The sequence below is a fragment of the Danio aesculapii genome, chromosome 16 (genome assembly GCF_903798145.1).
Source record: "Danio aesculapii chromosome 16, fDanAes4.1, whole genome shotgun sequence".
Taxonomy (NCBI): Eukaryota; Metazoa; Chordata; class Actinopteri; order Cypriniformes; family Danionidae; genus Danio; species Danio aesculapii.
The window spans coordinates 10857029-10881241 of NC_079450.1; the positions used below are offsets into that span (position 1 = coordinate 10857029).

The 24213-nt window shown below is 35.9% G+C and overlaps 1 protein-coding gene across 1 annotated transcript in view; it reads right to left on the reverse strand.

Annotated features, from left to right (window-relative positions):
* The window catches only part of paqr6 (progestin and adipoQ receptor family member VI), a 50363-nt gene extending 26624 nt beyond the window's left edge, over positions 1–23739 (reverse strand). Inside the window, exons 1-2 of the mRNA XM_056475751.1 lie at positions 23608–23739; positions 2163–2407 (exon numbers count right to left, since the gene is read on the reverse strand). Of these exons, the coding sequence (XP_056331726.1) occupies positions 2163–2213 (51 nt within the window). The 5' untranslated portion in view covers positions 2214–2407; positions 23608–23739. The remainder of the gene's footprint in view (positions 1–2162; positions 2408–23607) is intronic.
* Positions 23740–24213: the final 474 nt, after the last annotated feature.

The window sequence follows — 24213 nt, forward strand, 5'->3', positions numbered from 1 at the left end:
TTACACAGAAACATAAAAAAAAAAATACGAAAATCTTAAAATTTTCAAGCATATGAAAAATATGTTTTGCCTGCAGTGTCATGACTTTAAAGGTCTCGTAAAGTCCTTTTAAATGTGCATTTTATTTTCAATGTTTGACGTAATCTCAACAGAAAACAGAGAGGGTACGACATGTAGCTCCTCCCCTTTTAAAAAGCAGCCAATAGCGTTTTGCTTAATCACAGCTCTGCCAGTGAGAGTAGTTGAGCTCAAGTGCATCAAATGAAAAGCAAATGAGTAGCGTCTTGAAGGGGGCAGGGCATATCAGATACTAGAAAGCATTTGATTGGTCAAGATTTGATGAAAATCTATGAAGTAACATGAAAATTCAGGTGGAAAGGACAGACTCCAAGCTTTACAAGTTTATATCAGTTTTATATCTTCTAAACATGAATTTTGTCTTTGTTTTGTACAAAACTAGCTTATATAGATTCTTGAAGACATACTGATACTAACATCTAAAAATTTTTATTTAATTGGACCTAACCAAAAACATAAGAAACAGCTGTCATACTAAGCTGAAACAATGAACCTGACCTTTATTAGTGTTACCCATACCTCTTTCTTTTAAATGCAACATAAAAATAAAAACTTATATAAAATAAAAAAATAAAAAACTTTCACACTCTGGACACAAGTCATTCATCTGATGCAATCCTGCTGAAACAGTGCTGAACTCCAGATTAAAGAGGAACTAAAAACGGTGTCTTGCACTGGCTGGTTCCACTTATTCAGCTTGTAACTTTTAGCCATAATGCTGGATTTCCCAGGGATTTCCCTTAAAGGGGAACGAAACTGTAATAAGCAAGAGTTTTATTGTAGTACTGTAATACTGCTTTAGATATTTGTGCAACTTCTTTATGCATTAATTTGCAATCTAAAAATAAAACCAAGATTTTTTGCAAATTATTAAAACAAAATCATAATAAATAATGAAAACACAATAACACGTAACAGCTAAACTTTACAAAGTACAGGCTTTATAAATGTATTCTGCTTGTGTTCTATATCTACGAACACCTTTTCTTAAAAAATAATAGTTTTAATTATTCAATAAATGAGACATATACAGGCATCCAAAGCATTTATTAATCTTACTTAAAGCTCACTTCAGCATCTATTAATGCATTACTAAAATAAAAAGAAAACTTAAGAACTGCTTTTATTCTAGCCGAAATAAAACAAACAAGACTTTCTCCAGAAGAAAAAATATTACAGGAAATACTGTGAAGAATTCCTGAATCTGTTACACATCATTTGGGAAATATTTGAATGAGAATAAAACTTTTGCAAATAAGGCTGTCTTCAACATTATGTGATCTGCAGAAATGGACAATGATTCAAATCACGGAATGAATCAGATTCAAAAGAATCACTGAGCCGAATCAAACTTACTGAACCTGCTTAAATCAGATGTTTTGCAGCTAAAGAATGTTCTTCTATTTCAGTTCTTCTTCAGTTAACTATTAAAAGCTGTGAGCTAACAATTAATATAGGCTCAATTTAAACAAACAAACTCAATTTAATAATGTTCAACTTAGTTTCATTCATTCGTTTATTTTACTTCGGCTTAGTCCCTTATTTATCAGGGGTTGCCACAGCGGAACCACCAACTACTCCAGCATATGTTTTACGCAGCGGATGCCCTTCCAGCTGCAACCCAGTAGTGGGAAACATCAATACACTCTCACATTCACACACACTCATACACTACGGCCAATTTAGCTTACCCAATTCACTTATAGTGCAAGTCTTTGGACTGTGGGGGACACTGGAGCACCAGGAGGCAACCCACAGCAACACGGTGGAGAACATGCAAACTGCACACAGAAATGCCAACTGACCCAGCCGGGACTCGTACCAGTAACCTTCTTGCTGTGAGGCGGGAGTGCAAACCACTGAGCCACAGTGTCCGCCTATTTATAAGTATCTTCTAGTATATTTTGATCTTATATTTAATCACTATTAACAATTCTTATCTTTCTAGTCACAGCTCTTTTTTATTAGACTGAAGTCATAATTCATAACATTTTTATTCAGGATATTATGACTGATGTAGCAGAAATGCATCTCATCTGAAATGTGTGACATTATTACTAAATAAAAGGCCGTCCCTTTCTCACCTTTGGCACCTGGTGGATGTCGAATAGCTGTGGTAGTCTGAGGCTCAGCATGTCTGTGGGCAGGCGAAGCGCTCCCCTCCCAATCTGGCAGGCCTGCTTAAGTCTGTCTCTTCCTCCTCGACACAGGACGCACCAAAGCGGACACTCCAGACCCCGGGACGGGCCTCCTTCTCCAGCCTCCCACCTCACACACTGAGCCCAGCCCCAACCATGACCCTCTCCAGCCCCCCGCCACGCAGGAAACACTGCAGAGACAGACACACACACACAATGATTACTTGACCCACATGCGGTGAAAAGGAAGCTGGATTACTGCTGAAAGCTTTGAATAAGTGGTTTTGCTTCAAGACCAAGAAATTACATTGACAACTAAACAAAGAACCTAAAATCTCCCGAAACACACTAAACATTTGATCTACTGAGTTTATTAGACTCAAACAAAGTAAAATGTTAATTGGTTATGTCCTGAAGGAATTGTTTATTAACCTTATTTTTGATGTACGAATGAGTGCAGCCATTGCAATCATTTTGGCTGGAGATTTCCAGTCTCATTCACTTCCATTGGTTTTTAGATGTTAAAAACAGCTCGCTTTGCTGCTCAATGTTGCAACATGCATATTTTCTTATTATATTATTCTCCTTTTTATATGTAGTCATGAACACACTTGTTTGTAGAGCCAGTAGTTTGACTGTTTTCTGCCATTTATTATTCCTAGTCATTTCTCCCATATGCATCTGAATCGGAAGTTCTGAAACAATCGGAAAAAAAGAGCGCACTTCCGAAATCCAGTACCTTGTTGAACCTATGCCACGAAGGATTAAAGCAGGTTTAAAGGCAAAAGCGGGTCCAACCCGGCAGTAAAATGTACCTAATAAAGTGGCCGGTGAGTGTATATTAGCAAGTATGTTACTTACTTTTCAAAAGCACATCTTTAGGGTACAAAAGCAATGACGTGTGATGAACTTAGAATATAGTTTTAGTGTCATTGAAACTCTGAACATTGAAACATATTGTTACAATATGTTATTGTCATTAATGTGATTGAAGATGACAAGCCTAGTTCATGTCAATCAGGTGTGATGTGTAAAGCATTGTGGTGCATGTAGTCCGGGTGAGTGGTTGATGTAAGGTGTAGAGTGCCCTCTAGTGTGTCTAGTGGCCACTCACTATGGAAGCAAAAAATATCTACAGATTTTTATTTTTGCAAGATATTATAGTAGCTATAGAAATATCACACAACCGTAAATGTTTTTGAGTTACATTTAAGACACAATATAGTCATTTTTTTATATCAACAGAAAGTTGTCAAAACAGCTAAAGCAGAACAACAACGGTGCAGTGTTCTCTTCCAATGGATGATTTTTTTAATGAATTCAATTGCTTCCATTCACTTGTTTGTTTTTTTGTTTTTGTAAACGAATCAGCTTATTTGAACGAATCTTTGAAAAAAAATGATTCAGTGAATCGCTTGTTAAGTGATTCTTACCACTTAAGCCGCATTCATTACATCGTTCGGCTCGCTTCAGTTCGGTTTCACTTTGCATTAGCCAGCATTTTTGTATGGCTTTAGTAATACAAAATAGTGGGTGGGATTATTGCTATATGGCACTGCCTCTACTGTTTTTTATTCTATATGTCGTCTCATATTATCAATAGGAACATCTGAACCTCTTAGACTGACATCAATGCTTCCATTTCAGGAGTATTTTTTCTTGTGTTGGTATAATAACAGTTTACTGCTACTGCTGAATATATAAATATAGCAGATTTGGTGTCTGGCATTGCAAATCTAATCATGTTGATAGTGACGTTTTTACATTTTAATCTGGCTTAATTGGAACCTCCCTCGAGATAGCACTAAAATAGTGCCAGATTCTAGGTACGAAACACAGAGGAAAAGCCCTCAAAAGTGAGTCGTAGTGAAGCAAGCTGTACCACGCAGCAGAAAAAGTGCCTTGACAGGTGTGATTATGGTCATATTTGTTAATCCATGACAGAACTAAACAACCTATGATAAAGTGCAAAACCAAAACAGCTGAATATTGTTTATGTCTCATTACTGAAAAAAAAAATTCCAAAAAATATAGGGGTGGAAACCTGAACAAAAACACAAACTTGACAGGGAGAATGTGCGCAGCTTTAAGTAAACTCTAAAAAAGTTAAGTATTGACTTAATAAATCCACTTTATTCATCATATGAGACATATTGTTTCTATGCAAATTCAACACTCTACCGCACACATTATGATAAATCTATAAAAAAAAAAATTGTTGACTGTTTTTCCTTTTCTAAAAAGGGCTTAACTTGAAGTGCTGTGAAAAGGTACTTTTTAATGTACTTTATATGTTGCCATATGGCAACAACGTCAGCCATATGGCTAACTTACCTGAACTGTCTCTATCAAATGTCCAGTCTGCATCATTCTCATGGTCACTAAAACCCATCTCATCCTCACTTTCATACGCAGGAAGAGCCAGTTCTGTCCTTTTCTTCTTTCCCTTACCATAGAACATGGTGGTGCTCGCTAATACACTGTTCCCTGTATTCATATCTATTCAAAAGTAGTATTGCCATTAAAACTAGATTTTATCCACTCTGAAAAAAGTGTTGCATGCAAAACTGTTGCAAACTATTTATTTGTGTTGAATTTAAACAAACAAATTAAATTAAGCAATGTTCAACTTAATTTGTTTGTTTAAATTCAGCCCAAATAAATTGTTGACAACCACTTAACGTAAAAAAATGAGAAAATCCAAGGATTCACCGTTGAATAATTTTTTTCAGTGCATTATACAAATGTCATTAACATACAACTAATCAACATTATATTACTAGCTTTCATGTTGTTATTGTTACAACTTAAAAGTTCACAGCTGACCTTGCTAGCTAGCTAAACCATTGCAATATTGCATGTTCCACTATTGCACATTGTTGCCATTTGGCAACACATACATTTGATCAATTTACAAAAAAACTTGTGAATATGTCATCATAACTTACTGGAGGTGACGTTTCAGATTTTTTTGTGGATCTGACATAATTTTATCCTTTGTTTTTATTGACGTTTACATTTGGATTCAGCAATACACACAATAAATGCCAGTCTGTCAGAAATCGCGCTACAGAAAATGTGACTAAATCACGCTGTCATGTGACTTAATCAAAGCACATCATTGGCTACACTAAGGTCTTCTGTTTCCAACAACAACAAAAAATGAATGTTGGTCTTCTTTGGAAAACAGTGGCAGGGAAATGAACATAAGTATCATGTTGCCATATGGTGACACCGTGCAGTAGAGGATTAAGTAATAAGGTCCACTGTTTTCGTCAATATCAAACATCTATATGTAGTACTATTCACATGTTTAGAATCAGAATTTTTTTCAATAGAAAATATTTGCATTCCAGCAAGAATGCATAAATATTCAGCTTTGCCACCAAACTTTACACCAGCAGTCGTGTATGTGAGTATGAAATGTCTCTATCCATGAAATATCCAAACTCACATATATTTGCATATGTAACTAGAGAGCAACACACTTGGCTTGAACTTTCATTTCCAAAAAACAACAGATTGCAATCCAAAGACAGATTTTAAAGTGTGTTAATGATGATTAATGACAGAGTTTAAAAAGGCATTTTAAGAGAGTTTAAACCATTCGGACACGAAAAAGTACATCTGTAACTTTAAAAAAGCACAATTTTACTAAACAATTAATACAATGAAATCTATACAGTCTTATTTCACATTACATTTGATTATTTGATTATTATACTTGGCGGCAAAGTGGCTCAGTGGTTAGCACTGTCGCATCACAGCAAGAAGGTTGCTAGTTTGAGTCCTGACTAGGCATGGGCCGGTATAAGATTCTGATGGTATGATAACCTTGGATAAAAATATCACGGTTTCACGGTCTCACGGTATTGTGATTACTGCTCTAAAATATATTCTTTTTAATGTATGGATAAAAAACTAAAATCTTTTTCCCCCATTCAACACAATATATTTTGGAGCAGTGAACATGTCAGGCTAAATAATTCAAATGAATCATTGACTTCTGCTGTCTTGATTAGTTTCTAAAGCACAGATTTCTTTACATTTTAAAATGTCATCTTTGGATATCGTTTCTGCTGGAGATACTGTTGTCCTTAAAACCCCAAAAAACAACAAAAAAAAAAACACATACCTTGGGAACAGTATTACAGAAAATGTTGGCGGTTTTAAAACCTTGACTTTTCCAAACCGTGATATACCTTGAAAATGGTTATCGTCTCATGCCTAGTCCTGACTGGGCCAGTTGGCATTTCTGTGTGAAGTTTGCATGTTCTCTCCGTGTTGGCGTGGGTTTCCCCCACAGTCCAAAGACATGCACTTTTCAATAAACTAAATTGGCTGAATTGGATGTTTCCCAGTGTTGGGTTGTAGCTGCAGCTGCCGTGTAAAACATATGCTGGATAGGTTGGCGGTTCATTCCGCTGTGGCAACCCCTGATGAATAAAGAGACTAAGCCGAAGGAAAATGAATGAATAAATGATTTCTGTACCTGAATACTGTTTGACTCTGGAAAACCATAAAGCTGTTTTCTTTGCTCAACTGTATTTTATTTTTACTTGCAATTTGTTTATTATTATTTATACATGATTCACTCATGTAAAACCTCGCCCCAATCAGTCGAAATTAATGATTTTTTTTCAGATGGCCCTATTCAAGCCATCTGGTGAAATTGTATTCATGTCTCAATTTACAGTGGAAGTCAGAATTATTAGCCCCCCTGTTTACCTTTTCCCCCAATTTCTGTTTAACAAAGAGATTTTTTTTCATCACAGTTCTAAACATAATAGTTTTAATAACTCATTTCTAATAACTGATTTATTTTATCTTTGCCATTATGACAGTAAATAATATTTGACTAGATATTTTTAAAGATAACAGTAGCTAGTATACTAGTAAACTTCAGCTTAAAGTTCAATTTAAAGGCTTAACTGGGTTAATTAGGCAAGTTAAGGTAATTAGGCAAGTCGTTGTATAACGATGGTTTGTTCTGTAGACAACTGAAAAAATATAGCTTAAAGGGGCTAATAATTCTGACCTTAAAATGGCTTTAAAAACATTAAAAACTGCTTTTATTCTAGCTGAAATAAAACAAATAAGACTTTCTCCAGAAGAAAAAATATTATAGGAAATACTGTGAAAAATGTCTTGCTCTGTTAAATATAATTTGGGAAATATTTATATATAATTGTGACTTCGACTGTATATACAGTATGCATGAAGTAGAACACACTAAAAATACATTGGTCAATCAACACTGAAATAAACCTCAGACCCCAATATGAGCCTCCTGTTTCAACGTTTCAACAGCCCATAGCAGGGAACATAACTTGGCACATTTGTGAAATTGCATGATACTATTTTGCATGCAACATTTTTGCACACTCGCGTTAACCAATAACCATCCTCTCAGAAGCAGAAGCTGAGCTGTTTAGCTGTAAGTACCTGTCTCTCTATAGGGGCCTGTGGTGTGTTGTGTGTAAAGGGCCGCTCCTGTAAACTAGAACAGAATGTGCTTTGTGAGGGTCAGAGAGTTGACTGTTAGATGTGGAGCTGTATGAAAATGAGCACGCCTTTCTGCACAGCCACACAACGCTGGCCTAAACAAAGCAGATGGAAATGCCTGAGCAGTCTTCCTTACTGTTCATAGATACTCCCTTACTAATTATACTAGTTATTAAAGATTATATCACTCAGTACACTGTTAAAAAAAATAACTTTTGATGCAAATAAAACAATGATTATTACACTGTAAAAGCAACACTTCACTTCAAAAAGTAAGTAAAACTGTTGGAACTGCCCTGTAAAAACTGCACAATTTCTTCATGTTGTTGCAACACAAATTAAGTTAATTAATTGTTTTAACTAATTTTAAGGGCACCTATTTTACTCCTTTTCAAGATTTAATAAAAGTCTTTTGTGTTGCCAGAATGTGTCTGTAAAGTTTCAGCTGAAAATACCCATCAGATTATTTATTACATCTTTTAGAATCTGGGAAATTTGAGCTGTTAGGACATTGCCGCTGTTTTTGTTGGCTGTGCCTTTAATGCAAATGAGCTGGTTCTCCCCACCCACTGTTCCCACAGAGCCATAGAGATCTCTCAGTATTTCTCTAATGCGTGTAGCCTTCATGTAGATAAACAGCACTGTGACAGACGAGAATTAAGCAGATCTCCTTTACTACAGTAAGAACTTTCCCAATGGTTGTTTGGGAACGCACACTGTTGTTATAAAGTTCACATGCATACACGCACGCTTGCACACACATTTAGCTTGCACTAATTTTGCACTGGAAATGTGACAGGATACATGTTAATATCCACTGCTGTATAAGTATCCATTACATTAATGTACAAAATAAACTTGATATAAGTCCATGAACCGGGATTGAATATACTTAAAATTGTAATTATAATTGTACTGATATGCAGCTGTGGTGATGAATTTTGTAGCGATTTTACGGTCTTTATTACAAACATGCACTGTTTGAAACTCATTCTTGAGGTGCAGATGATCACAGAGAGCTGAACAGATCTTTTAACCCCAGTTGCTTTGCACATGTCCAGTCTTATTGATATGATTATACGCATTACTATGGAGACATGTTAATACGTGGCTGTCAATCAATTTGGTGGGCAGGGAAAACCGCACTCCTTCGTCATGTCGGCCTCAGAATGCGAGGGATTTCGATCCTATTTTAACATCAGGAATTTTAAAAAAAGAGGCTTATAGACGAATTACCAACCTACGTCACACGGATTCCCAGTTGCAAAAAGAGCCCGGTCGCAATAGCAAACATGTCGTGTTGTGCAGAATCTCGGTTTTTAACACTACAAAGTTTTGAATCTGGTCATCATAGAACATTATTTCTTGCACATGATCACACAGAACAACATTGTTGGCATCCAAAGACTTGTAGACCTTAAACTTCTCTCTTGTAAAAATCACTTGGAGTTTCATGAGAGTTTTCGAGCTGGATGCTTGGCCATTTCGTCTTATCCATTTTTTATTGGCAGGGTGCTATCGCAAATGGACATTTCAGTTGTACGCCTCTCACTTTAACAATAATTTTGCCAAATAACTGTGCTTATCACTGGGTGACGAGCTGTTATAATATGCTGAAAGCATTATGCAAATAATATTTATAATATGTAATCAATATAACTTATTTCTAACACAACAACAAACTCTGTACTACATCGTATGTCATTCCCTCCCCTTTTTTTTCTGCAACCTCGCTGCGCGCGCATCCTGAATGTTTACAAACATGGTAATTCATCTATTGCCTTCATATCACTCCAATATAACTGTGGACACACTATACCTACACACAGTTCTGTCCAAACAGCTTACGTCTCTACGTCTTTGGCTTAGTCTCTATTTCAGAGGTCGCCACAGCGGAATGAACTGACAACTATTCCGGCATATGTTTTACACAGCAGATGCCCTTCCAGCCGCAACCCAGTACTGGGAAACACCCATACACACTCATTCACACACACACACACACACTACGGCCAATTTAGTTTAAACGATTCACCTATAGCACATGTCTTTGGACTCTGTGGGGAAAACGGAGCACCCAGAGGAAACCCACACCTTGTTGTGAGGCAACAGTGTAAACACTGAGCCACAGTGTCCCCTGTTCTGTTTTAGTAAGTTTAAGTTTTTTTTTTTTAGCATTTTTAGGGGTGTTTATCTTTATTGATAGGACAGTGGAGATGTACAGACAGGAAAGTGTGGGGAGCAGAAATCAAACTCGGGTCGCCGCAGCACCTTGGCGACGACAAAGTTTTAGTGATTTTTGTATGTCACCTTAAACTAATTAATTGTAGTCAGCTACACCGTCCAGGACAACATATCTTTTTTCAAACATAAAATAATGAATAAAATAATAATAAAATAATATTTATTTTATTTATAATTTATTTAAACTTTACAGTTTAATAATTAAATTAGGGCTGCACAATATTGTAAAAAATGACATTGTAATATTTAGTTTTTCTGCCATTTATATTGCGATATGACTATAATTTCTCAAGATGAGTATTCAGAAAGAATTCATAATTTTACATGGATTGGGATGAATTCGTGGGTGAGTGCATTTGCATAAAGTATACAAAACTATACAGAAATTTGCTAAATAAAAGTAAAATTTTAAGTTTAAGTTCACTTTAAATTGCTTGAGATTCTGCGATGACTATTGCAGATTTGCGATATTGATGTTAAAGCAATATACTGTGCATTAAATTAAATTAAATTAATTCATTCGTTCATTCATTTACCTTTGGCTTAGTGTCTTATTTATAAAGGGTGACCACAGAGAAATGAACCGCCAACTTATCCAACTGATGTTTTATACAGCCCTTCCAGCTGCAACCCAATACAGGGAAACACCCATACACTCTCGCATTCACACACACATACACACACTCATACACTACGACCAATTTAGTTCATCCAATTCACCTATAGTGCATGTCTTGGCAATGCCACTTGGTCCAGCCGGGACGCGGACCAGGGACCTTCTAGCTGTGAGGTGACAGGGCCAACCACTGAGCCACTGTGCCATCCGAAATTAATTAAATTAAATAAACAACTAAATATTTATCAATAGCTTTTGCTCCAAACATCAACATGATATACATTGACTTTATGAACAAGAGCATCCTTTCGCTCTATAGATAAGTGAACATCATATGGATCTTTATTTGTTTTTAATCAAACTATTCCTTCCAAAAGCACATAAACATAACAAATAGATTTGCGTAAGCCAACAGAACGGATGAATTCCCTCTGGGCTGGACGTCCATTCATGGAATATGCTGTCATTATTATCCATGGGCCAGTGTTGATCTTACGGATTAACAGATTGAGGAATGTCTGTCTCCACCATCAGCTGTTTCTATGGAAGTCAAACATAAACAGAATTCATCTGACACTGGATATGAAGTTTTCCACATAATGCCTCCTGTGAAACTCTCCTCAGTCGCAACTGGATGCGTCTTGTTGATAGGCGGAGATGTTTTAGTTTGCAGTCTGACTAACCAAATCCCATGACACACCATTCAGACCAAACAAGACGAGTAGATGAGGTCAGCATAAGCTTGTGTCTGTCCACATGTGCTCAACAAGAGCTGTTATTGTCGCAGTTCACTGATGAAATTCTGATCCAGCTAAGATATTCAAGGAACAGAACATTTTATCCATTAGGAACTGATTGGATTGTGAAACATGACATGACGTATTGTATGTGTGAATGGATCCAGATGGTTGGAAGAGGTGTCAGCCAGAAAAAAAGTTAGAAAAAATGAAAGTTCTATCACTAATTACTCAACCTTGTGCCATTCCAAACCCAAGAGACATTCATTCGACACACAAATGAAGATATTTTAGGTGAAATTTGAGAATTTTCTGACCCACAGCAAAGGTCGAAGCTCCTTCAAAATACAGAAAAGGAACTAAAAACATCCTCAAAACAGATCATATGCCTCCAGTGGTTCAATATGAATATTATCATGTGATGAGAATACTTGTGTGCACACACAAAACAGAAATAATGACTTTATGCAACAGCTGCTTCTCCTCACTGTGAGTATCTATTGATTGATATCGTTAATTTGGTTTAACGTGCAAACAAACATTCTCATATTTTTAATAATATTTTGATTGAACCACTAAAGACATACAGCATGATTTCAAGATTTACATGCAAGAAAAAACCTGTGCTGACCATCTGTAACATATTTCAGATTTGTAAAAATGAAGACAGCTCCCTCTAGTGGACTTTTCATCTGAAATGTGCAACAAAATGTACCCGGACCAATGTATTTTACGTTGTGCAAAAATGGATGTTGCTTCACAAACCATTGCGCAATTCAAAGCAAAAGATTTCAGGTTATTAAGATTGATGTTTATAATAAGCTTGATTTCTGAGTATTTTAGATTCGTAAAAATATAGACATCGTCCTCTAGTGGATTTGACATCTTGCAACTAAATGTACACGGGGCAATGTATTTTGCTGTGCGAAAAAATGGACGTTGCCTTTATCATCTGAATTGTGCAACAAAATGTACCCGGAGCAATGTATTTTACGTGCCTCGCAAACCATTGAGCAATCCAAAGCAGAACATATCAGGTTACTAACACAGATGTTTATAATAAGCTTGATTTCTGAGCTCAGAGTATTTTAAATTCTTTAAAATGTAGACAGCGCCCTCTAGTGGATTTGTCTTCAGAAACGTGCAACAAAAATGTACCTAGAGGGACTTGTTCAAGTTGCGCAAAAATGCACGTTGCCACACAAACCACTGCGCAAACCAATGCATTACATTTCAGGTTACTAACACAGATGTTTACAATAACCTTGATTCCGAGCTCAGAATAAATCAGATTTGTAAAAATGTAGACAGCACCCTCTAATGATTTTATTATCGCAAACATGCAATGTGCAAAACGCACCCGGAGCAATGTATATTTCGTTGTGCAAAAATGGATGTTGCTTCACAAACCATTGCGCAATTCAAAGCAAAACATTTCAGATTATTAAGATTGATGTTTATAATAAGCTTGATTTCTGAGTATTTTAGATTCTTAAAAATATAGACATCGTCCTCTAGTGGATTTGACATCTTGCAACTAAATGTACACGGGGCAATGTATTTTGCTGTGCGAAAAAATGGACGTTGCCTTTATCATCTGAATTGTGCAACAAAATGTACCCGGAGCAATGTATTTTACGTGCCTCGCAAACCATTGAGCAATCCAAAGCAGAACATATCAGGTTACTAACACAGATGTTTATAATAAGCTTGATTTCTGAGCTCAGAGTATTTTAAATTCTTTAAAATGTAGACAGCGCCCTCTAGTGGATTTGTCTTTAGAAACATGCAACAAAAATGTACCTAGAGGGACTTGTTCAAGTTGCGCAAAAATGCACGTTACCACACAAACCACTGCGCAAACCAATGCATTACATTTCAGGTTACTAACACAGATGTTTACAATAACCTTGATTCCGAGCTCAGAATAAATCAGATTTGTAAAAATGTAGACAGCACCCTCTAATGATTTTATTATCGCAAACATGCAATGTGCAAAACGCACCCAGAGCAATGTATATTTCGTTGTGCAAAAATGGATGTTGCCTCACAAACCATTGCGCAATCCAAAGCAAAACATTTCAGGTTATAAACACAGATGTTTATAATAAGCTTGATTTCTGAGTATTTCAGATTGCTAAAAATAAAGAGAGTGCCCTCCAGTGGAATGGTAATCACAAATGTGCAACAAAACTTTCCTGAAGCAATGTATTTTACGTTGGGCAAAAATGCATGTCGTCTCACAAACTAGTGTGCAATCCAAAGCAGAACATTTCAGGTTACTAACACAGATGTTTATAATAACCTTAATTTCTGAGTTCAGAGTATTTCAGATTTGAAAAATGTAGTCAGCGCCCTCTCGGAAATGTGCAATAGCCAAAACGTACCCAGCGCAATGTATTTTACGTTGTGCAAAAATGGATGTTGCCTCACAATCCATTGCGCAATCCAAAGCAAAACATGTCAGGTTATTAAAAATGTTTTTAATAACCTTGAATTCTAAGTTCTGAGTATTTCAGATTTTTAAAAATGTAGACAGCACCCTCTAATGGATTTATTATCGGAAACATGCAACGTGGAAAATGTACCCGGAGCAATGTATTTTACGTTTTGACAAAATTGGATGTTGCCTCACAAACTATTGCACAATCCAAAGCAGAACATTTCAGGTTATAAACACAGGTGTTTATAATAACTTTGATTTCTTAGAATTTCAAATTCTTAAAAATGTAGCGAGCGCCCTCTAGTGGATTTGTCTTCTAAAACGTGCAAAAAAACAGGAGCAATGTATTTTATGTTGCGCAAAATACCTCAAAAACGCTGCCTCACAAACGATTGCACAATCCAAAGCAGAACAATTTAGGTTGCAAATGCAGATAATAACCTTGATAACCTCGAATCCTTGCTTCTTCCCTCTTCAGCAAATCTAACATTCTTTCTCTGGCTTGTGATTGTTGTCACAAGATCGGCCTCAATGGGCGTCTTTATCACTGTGTGTTGACAACCCACTGCATACATGAATGCAGCCTGTATGTGCATGTTCTCTTTAGTATGTGTGTAAATGCACAAACAGCATCTCACAGTCCAAAACATTCCTCTGTCATGTTAATACAGGACCATGGGACGAAACTGTCTGGCTACCACCTACATGTCCAACACTGATAATTATGCAAATGTCTTTACTGGGAGAACAGGAATTTTCCACCAAGTCTGAGCAACCTCTTTTCAGGGAGCAAAACAAAACAAATCAATGTGGTTTAGGTTTTAAACGCCACTAAATGTATTAATTGGTGACTTGTTAAGTATTGTGAAGAATAGATTTCTTAGAAAATATTGTTCTGTGTAATGTTTTAAATTTTGCCTAAGGCTTTTTCCTAGAAACGAAAGCTTTTATCAATACCAGGCAGTGCACATGGAGCTAAACTTCACCTTACATGCAACACTTCAGTAGATTCCAGTGGATTTAACCAATGATTAGGGATTTTTTTTGATAATGCACTGCTTGTATTTAAAGGTAAACATCAGAACAAACCTAAAACTCTTTTGTTATGTTATAATGCAGATTTATTTTTATATTTTATTTTATAAAGATTGCATTGAATGAGGGATCTATATATTTATATCACTATTTAAAAGAATTTTGTGAAATTTCCAATATTAAAAAGTGTATTTAAAGTATATAAAAAATATTTTATCATTTTATATAAACAGGGTTCTTACACCTTTTCCAACTTCAAATTCCAGCACTTTTCAAGCACTTTCAAGGTGCATTTTTATGCTTTTTCAGTACTTAACAACCGTGGTAATTTTTCACATTAAAATTTATTGTGCTATTTTAATAAAACTCAATGTGTCATTTCAACTTGTTGAATACTTTGGAGCATAGATTTATTGGGATAGTTCACCCAAAAATGGTTAAAAAAAAAAAAAGGTTCAGTAATTGGATGAATTATCTTTTTAAGTTCGGTCTCTTGCTACCTAAAGTTGATATCTCAAAAATGAGCTTACAGTCAGATTTTGTTTGGGTGTAGTACCAACATTTTAAGACCAGACGTTCATAATATTTCATTTGCATTGCTATTCAAAATTCAGGTAACAAATTAAATCTTTATGAGTCTTATCCAGCACATGTTTTACGCAGCGGATGCCCTGCAACTTAACACTGGGAAACACCCATACACTCTTGCATTCACACACATAAACTACGGGCAATTTAGCTTATTCAATTTACCTATAGCGTATGTCTTTGGACTGTGGGGGAAACCGGAGCACCCAGAGGAAACCCACGCAAACACGGGGAGAACATGCAAACTCCACACAGAAATGCCAACTGACCCAGCCGGGACTTAAACCAGGGACCTTTTTGCTGTGAGGCAATCGTGCTATGCACTGCGCCACCGTGACGCCAAGTTTTTATCAATATTACTTTTTATTATTTTCAATATTACATTAGGTTAGGACTAAGGTACTGTTGTAACTGTATGCGAATGTCCCACCTGTCAAATGGTGACAGCTAAGGGGTTAAAGGAAAACATGTTTAATGGTTCAAAATGTATCACCTCTCTGTAAGTAGTTTGGGAATTTTATATAACCCATGCATAATTGACAAATAATCACCAGTGAGATAAATACAATTTCAATAAACCCTTTAATGTTAATTGTGCAAAATTTGAATATTTTTTCTGCCTTCTGCTTATCTTGACCAGCCCTCACATAGCATGGCGTGAATAACACGATCAATAATTTAAATTTTAAAGGAAGTGCCCTTTAGACAATAAAGTGCAATGAAAATAGTGCAAAAATTTAATTTCACTGAACAAAATATAGTGCAAAAATAATAACTATGTTATTCAGGTGTAGGCCAAACAGGGTAGGTAGGTAGATTTTGACATATAACTTATTATTTGCATACGTCATATTAACAGCAATAACAGTCTTTTCATGAGTTTAATCTTAGTGAATGCCAGTCCTTTTTCGATGGTGTACGCTCTGCAGTTGCATGACTGACAACATTGTGACGAATAAATGAAGAATTAAACAGAACATCTCGCGCTTAAAATGTGTGGGAAACACAGTTAAGTTATCTGCAAACTTCGACCCTCAGGCTTTACAGTGAACGGCTTTAGTCATTTTCATAGCGGACGAAGTCTTTGATCAACTCTTCAAAAAGTGTAAATGCAAGATTAACATTCACCACATGATCACTGATCAGATCTGCCGTTATCTGTAACTTTAGATGGTTTCTAAAACGAAATCTGTCAGTGTTATTTTCATTCTCTCGTATCCGGCCAACCATTCCAACCATTTTAAACCATTCCTGAGCGCTACATTTTTAAGTGCAAACATGCATTCTGCTTGAAGCTTGAATAGATAAAATTTCTGGTGCACAACGGTCGTAATTTCAAGTCCTGCAATTTCAAATTCAAGCAGGTTCAAGCAATTTGTCTAAAATCTAAGCACTTTTCTAACCTTGAAAACACTATATTAAAAATCAAGTATTTTCCAGGATTTCCAGAACCCGTATGAACCCTGTATAAACAACAAAAATTTGTTTTGTAACTTAAATAACAACATAGATAAGTAATAATAATAATAACAACAATAATAATAAAAATAATAATGTAATTAACTAACAAAAATCGACATTTAAAAATGTTTAAAAAAACAGAACATTTCAGGTTATTAACACAAATGTTTATAATAACTTTTGTTTCTGAGTATTTCAGATTCATAGAAATGTAGACAGCGCTCTCTAGAGGATTTTTCCATCTGAAACGTGCAACAAAATGTACTCGGAGCAATGTATTTTTGCACGTTGCCTCACAAACCACTGCACAATCCAACAACCCTAAAACTCTTTTTGTTATGTTATTATACAGATTTTCTTTTTTTATCTGGAGACCATAAAAAAAGATAAAGATTGCCTTGAATGAGGGATCTATATAAAAGAAATCTGTGAAATTTAATGAAGATTTCCAATTTTTCCCTGTGAAATTATTAATTCATTCATTCATTTTCTTTTCGGCTTTGTCCCTTTATTAATCCGGGGTCACCACAGCAGAATAAACCGCCAACTTATCCAGCACATTTTTTTTACGTAGCAGATGCCCTTCCAGCCGCAACCCATCTCTGGGAAACATCCATACACACTCACTCACACTACGGACAATTTAGCCTACCCAATTCACCTGTCCCGCCTGTCTTTGGACTGTGGGGGAAACCGGAGCACCTGGAGGAAACCCACACGAACACGGGGAGAACATGCAAACTCCACACAGAAATGCCAACTGGCCCAGCTGAGGCTCGAATCAGCGACCTTCTTGCTGTGAGGCGACAGCGCTACCCACTGCGCCACCCAAGATGTTTTTTTTTTATTTTGATTAATTTATTCATGTTATTTTTATCATTTTTTTTTTTTTTGCAAAACAATATATGGCTGCCTGTCATAAATTTTTACCATGATTTATCTGAAACAGCTTATTTACAACATGAATCATCATGGATCACATAATTATTTATAAAATATTATAAAAATATTTTTAATTGTCATTTTGAATCTTTATACTTTGCCACTATTTATCAAATCACTTGGTTTTATTGATTTGCAAGTTTTAATAACTTAAAATATAACAAAAAAAGTTGAGCTGACCACCTTTATTTACATATATACTCAAAATAATTAAGTATTTTAAAATATGTGCATTAAAGTATTAAAACACGTGCATTTAAAATGTGTTCTATGAATATAAACCAAAACCAATTTTATTACAACTTATTAACATCAATAAAACATCACAGGTGTCAAACTCAGTTCCTGGAGGGCCGCAGCTCTGCACTGTTTAGTTCCAACCGTAATTAAACAAGCCAAACTAATTGAGTCCTTCAGGCTTTGTTTTAAACCTACAGGTAAAGCTGCGGTCACACTATACTTTTCGTCCCATAGACGCTCCTTCAAACGAATTCAACTACGGCAGACCGGAAATGCAAGTTTTGCAAGTTTGCTGCGTTGAAAAGTTCAAGCTTGATGAACTCTGACCTGTGGAAGCACATCACATGGCTGCGTGAGACCAATCGAGGATCAAAATATGACCTCAGTGTACAGAAATTAAAAATATGAACCAATCGCTTGATTTTTTTAATGTCTAATCATCTTGTTTAATCCCGCCTCTTTTCACAGCACCGTGTGACAGAATTTTGCAACCACAAACTAAAGTGTGACCGCAGCTTAAGTGTGTTAAAGCAGGGGTGGAACTAAAATGTGCAGAGCTGCGGCTCTCCAGGAACTGAGTTTGTCATCCCTGCAAATTTCTTGAAAAGATGAAAGATGATGAATGATAACTCAGAACCATGCTGAAGAACAAAGTACAACCCGCATTATCAAACATATGGTTGAAATCCACAAGAACGCACACTCAACAATGACTTAAACAAAATCACATGCTTTGCAGCCATATTTCAGATTTTGTAGGGAATGAAACTGAAAAAAAAAAAGTTACTCCTCCCTGGAAAATGCTTATTTTGCAGTTCTCCTAGGCCAAATCTGCCTGAATACAGTCAGAGGGAGTAAAAAAAGAAAAGTTACACAGGTCATGGAGTTCCCAACAAGAAGTAGCAGATATTGAACACACATGCAGAATTTGGAAACTATTTTAAGAGCTCATCATTACACTGATCTGAGAACATTCTAATGCATGTTTGAGGGGGTGAAAAATCTGATTTAATAATGTTTTTTTAAATAAGAGTACTGCCTTCCTACACTGTAAAAAAATTACAACATGAAAGAATTAAGTTAACGTATTAGTTTTTACAAATTTAAGTGGATTGAACATAAAACAATTAAGTTGTCCCAAATAAAACCTCAAGAACTGTGTTGTTTCAGCTCATTTTACACAAGTAGTTTGAACAAACAGCAAACATCATTTTTTGAGTGTGCCAAACATTACTGTCTTTATGCCAAAGCAAGCATGTCAACTACTGTTGTGGTATGCGTATTGTAGATGCTAAAGATAGATCCTTAAAAATGCATCACAAATTTTCTAAAGGCTTATAAAGAGATCATAAGACTGCGATTTTTATTATATTCACTTCATATTGCCCCAACACATATTGATTTAGTTAACTTAATTGTAGGGCTGCTCGATTATAGGAAAAATCAGAATTACAATTATTTTGGTCATAACTGTAATCACGATTATTCAAAACGATCAGTTGAAATTATTCGCCCTTCTGTGAATTTTTATATATAATATATATATATTTCCAAAATTATGTTAAACAGAGCAAGGAATTTTTCACAGTATTTCTTCTTATATTTTTTCTTCTGGAAAAAGGCTTATTTGTTTTATTCTGGCTAGAATAAAAGCAGGTTTAAATATTTTAAAACCTATTTTGAGGTCAATATTATTAGCCCCCTTTAGCAATATATTTTTTTGATTGTCTGCAGAAGAAACTACTGTTATACAATGACTTGCCTAATAACCCTAGTTAAGCCTTTGAATTACACTTTTATCTGAATGCTTGTATGTTTTGAAACAAATCTAGTAAAATATTATTTACTGTCATCATAGCAAAGATAAACGAAATCAGTTATTAGAAATGAGTTAGTAAAACTATTATGTTTGGAAATAGATTGAAAAAAAATCTTTCCATTAAACAAAAATTGGGGGAAACGGGTCGCTAATAATTCAGGAGGGCTAATAATTCTGACTTAAACTGTATATATACAGTTTTTTCCCTCCCTGTAAATAAGAAAAGGGAAATAAACACAATAGAATAAAAATATGAAACAAACTGTGCTTTCAGCATCTTCCCTGTAAGAAAAAAACTTTAATTATATTCAATTCAATACACCTTTATTTGTATAGCGCTTTTACAATGTAGATAATGCTACAAAAGTCCTTCAGTCAAGAGCAGTGAGTGATTTTGTCCTGTTGTTGTTTGATTAATGATAAAAACAGTCGGCAGCAGGAATATAGCGCGCTGTCACTTTAAGAGCAGTGCGATTCTGATATATGGTTTCTCTTTCCCATGTCTTTTGATTCTCAACTCGTTTGTTTATTACGCAAATGTTAATATAAATAATCACTAAACACAATGTTTTGACACCTATTTGACCATTAAAGAGCTCCCATTAAGATGACCTGTGTGTGCTCTGCTCGTCTCTGAGGCTGAGCGCGCACACAACAGCATGCGATCTCATTCGCACTATTTAAAAACATGAATGATTCGAAAGTACATCGATGAATGATGCGCCGTGCTGCAAAAGTTAAATTACAGTACATGCTGCTAGTAATTCTCATGTGAAACTGAGCTTTGCAGTGCAACAAATGTGTACAACTAGAAAGGGGGCGGTATCCATACACTCTCACACACTACGGACAATTTTAGCTTACTCAATTCACCTGTACCACATGTCTTTGGACTGTGGGGGAAACCGGAGCACCCGGAGGAAATCTACGCGAACGCAGGGAGAACATGCAGACTCCACACAGAAATGCCAACTGACCCAGTCGAGGCTCGAACCAGTGAGCTTCTTGCTGTGAGGCGACAACACTACCTACTGCGCCACTGCATCGCCAGCTCCTAGATCAATATAGAGTAAAAAGGTCCAGAGCTTATCATTGTTATTGACATCAATTTTATCACAATTTGCTATAATATCGTTTATCAGCCCAGCCCTAAAACACGCCTTAAATATGTCCAAGATATTATGTCAAGTTTAATAATATAATTTCTTAAATTTAGCAGAGTGAGTCATAATTAAGCGTACTACTCGTCAAACAAAAAAAAGTCATCCAAACTTGGCTTAAATATATTCAAGATAGTTCAACAATATTATTTCTTACATTTAGCAGACAAGGGATTTGTTTCAGTAAGGAGGTTCAACCAACTCGGAGTTTTCGGTTTCAGAATAGCTGATCTGAGTTAGGTCAATAAACTTTGAGTAGACCAACTCAGAGTTAAGCGCGCACACCGTGACTATAAAAAGGCATTATCAATAGAGCGCAGATATTACGAGTGACTATGGCAACATCTGAAAAAAGAGATTAGCATTTCTTTCTCCAGAACTTGATATGCTCATGCAAAGTTATAGAAAATATGAGCATATATTTTAAAAAGCAACACCACCGCATCAGTGAAACAGGCACAGTTAGCGTGGGAAAACAGCTGCTCAAGTTAATGCGTAATTTTATGTTTAAATTATTTAAATATTTTGGTATAATAAAATAAGTAATGTTATGTGTGACGTTTCTAAAATTTTTACACACATTCCCACTTTTATACACGTTGATCAGTTTTAGTAGATTTAAAAGTGCACTTGTGTGTGTCTGCCTTTTTTATTGATCAAGTGATAGAGGTTGATATGACATATAGAATGTAAGCAGAACTAAAGAGAAAGGACAAGCCATTCTCGTACGTGACTTTGTTCTTTGTGTGACTAAAATGTAGGCAATAGCTATGTTTCCATCCAAATATATTAATTAAATTTATGTGCAAAACTATAATAACGCATAAAAGATAAAGCAGCGTTTCCATCCAACGATTCAAAGAGAACAAAATTGTCACTTCCTGATTAAACAAGCGCCAAATATCAACAGTAAAAACAGAATTTACTGCGGTAGAAGAAGCTGCGTCAATCTTTTCTTTATTTAATAAATGTACTTGCGCCTCAGAAGACAATGCTGACACTGAACACGTGGTGGCGTTTGAAGCCATAAGACGGGGAGAACGACGCTCTTGACCCACTCCAGGCGCTCTGGAGGTCATTAATAATATAACACTAATACTGAAATGGTTAAGGCGTTTTAGAATGACCAAAACAACATTTAAGATGTGCTACAGTGTGCTCAGCCTGCTGGTTTGTCCATTCACACATATTTTCATCATCATATGATCTCTTATAACAAACTTTTTTTAATGCACATACTGGAATTTGTTCAGTACAAGTGTTTCCATCGTAGTTAGGTGCATCTTTTCTATCGAATAAAAGTTTATCCGACTCAGTTATACGCATGTTTTTTATGCGTATTTTCAAAAGTTATGTGCATCATTGACATTTCCATCAATGATTTTTATGCGGATATCCAAAATGAGGAATAGCGAGAAATACTGCTTCGTCTTCAAAAAAGGGGAGGAGACAGACAGAAACTCAGAGTTTAGAGAATAAAACCTGCTCCTGTCCTGACCAGGTTAGGTTCATAGAGTAAGTTAACACAGTAATTGACTCGGAGTTAAAAATACCTCTTTCAGAAACAAGCTTGTATTACCCTGCTTTCTCGAGTTTAACAAACCTGCCATTTTTAAAACGGAAAACCCAGAGTTTCTCTCATTTCAGGGTTATTCAGAGTTTTCACTTAACCTCCATTCTGAAACAGGCCCAAGGTGTCCTATTTAAGCATACTGCTTCTCAAGCTAAACAAATTCATCTGCACACATTATACAGCTGTCTTTATATGTAAATGTCCTTTACAAGAGATCACCACATTTGGCAGATCATTGTCATCTAAAAAAACTAAATGCAAAGCCAAAAACAAAGCATTTACTGCAGAATCCAACTTCCAAAACACTTTATTTATTTATTTATTTGCATTTTCTCATATGCTAAAAAGCAAAAAGTGCACCACAGTGGCCACTAACAAAGTTTAAGACGACTTGACAAATGACACACACTCCAAACAGCCTTTAAAATAAGACAACAGAAGCACATACATGTCACTTTCTTCATATCTTCTGGTGGAAAGTCAGGAGGACGTCCAGCAGAAAGAGACCTAGACAGATTGCTGCTGTCAGAACAGTAAGAAGAGGCCCTGTATTACTTACAGAAGCCTACTCACGTGGACTCCTGCACCGTATAGACCATATGTGTTCAAGGAAAAGTCAGGCAGTTCTGCAAAAAGCAGCCATGCTTTCCAACCATATGCATGCTATATGAGTATATATAGCTACAGTCATCCATGAGGAGGTGCTCAATGTCAACTCAACACTTCCACATTTCACAAAAACATTTCCTTAACTTTACAAACCTGTTTTTAGCTACTTGAACTTGATCATTTAAACGTAATAACACACAATCTTCCAAATTAACGTAAGTATACAGCTTTTCTCCCTCACATTTTCGCCTGAATGACTGTACAGTGTATTTGTAGTACATTACATTTCATATTAAGCGTTCCTTTATATTGAAAGTTAATGTTTAACTCTTATAAAACATTTAAAGTTTCCACAGTTTTAACAACATAAAGCTCAATGTGCAAGGAAAAGCAAAACTTGACGTAAAATGAACTCAAACCTTTGAGCTTGATCTGATCTATGAGCTCATTTGCGCGTGCCAGCTGGAGATGTGAGGTCGCCAGTTTGGGATCCGAAGAGTTACGGTTGATGGAAAAAAAGAAGCGCGAATAGCTACTGGTCCATGGTCGAACTAGATCCTAAAGTTAGCGGACAGTCCCGAGAATCATTCGGGCTTTGTGTGTCCCTCACATTCCTTGAGAAAGGAACACAAACAGCAGTCGAAATCCCACCCTCCGCGCACGAGCACGCGCCCATTGGATGGAGACATGAAAGAAGCCCAGTGTTCAGAATCAGGAGACCAGCGAGGACAAAGACGACAAACCCGTTCGGCTACTTTCTACGATCCGTTTCTAAGAATAAAATGTACGGCACTCTAAAAATGACAAAAAGCTCAATGGAAATATGCATATGACGCGCGATGAAAAAAAATTCATTAGATTTACTAAGAAAAAAAAATAAACCTTTTCTTTTAAATGGGCTGAATTTCAAACAAACTAAAATTAAAACTAAAATTAAATGTAGTAATGTTCAACTTAATTTGTTTGTTTAAATTCAGCCTACATAAAATGTTTTCAGCCACTTCCCTTAAAAACAAAATCCACTC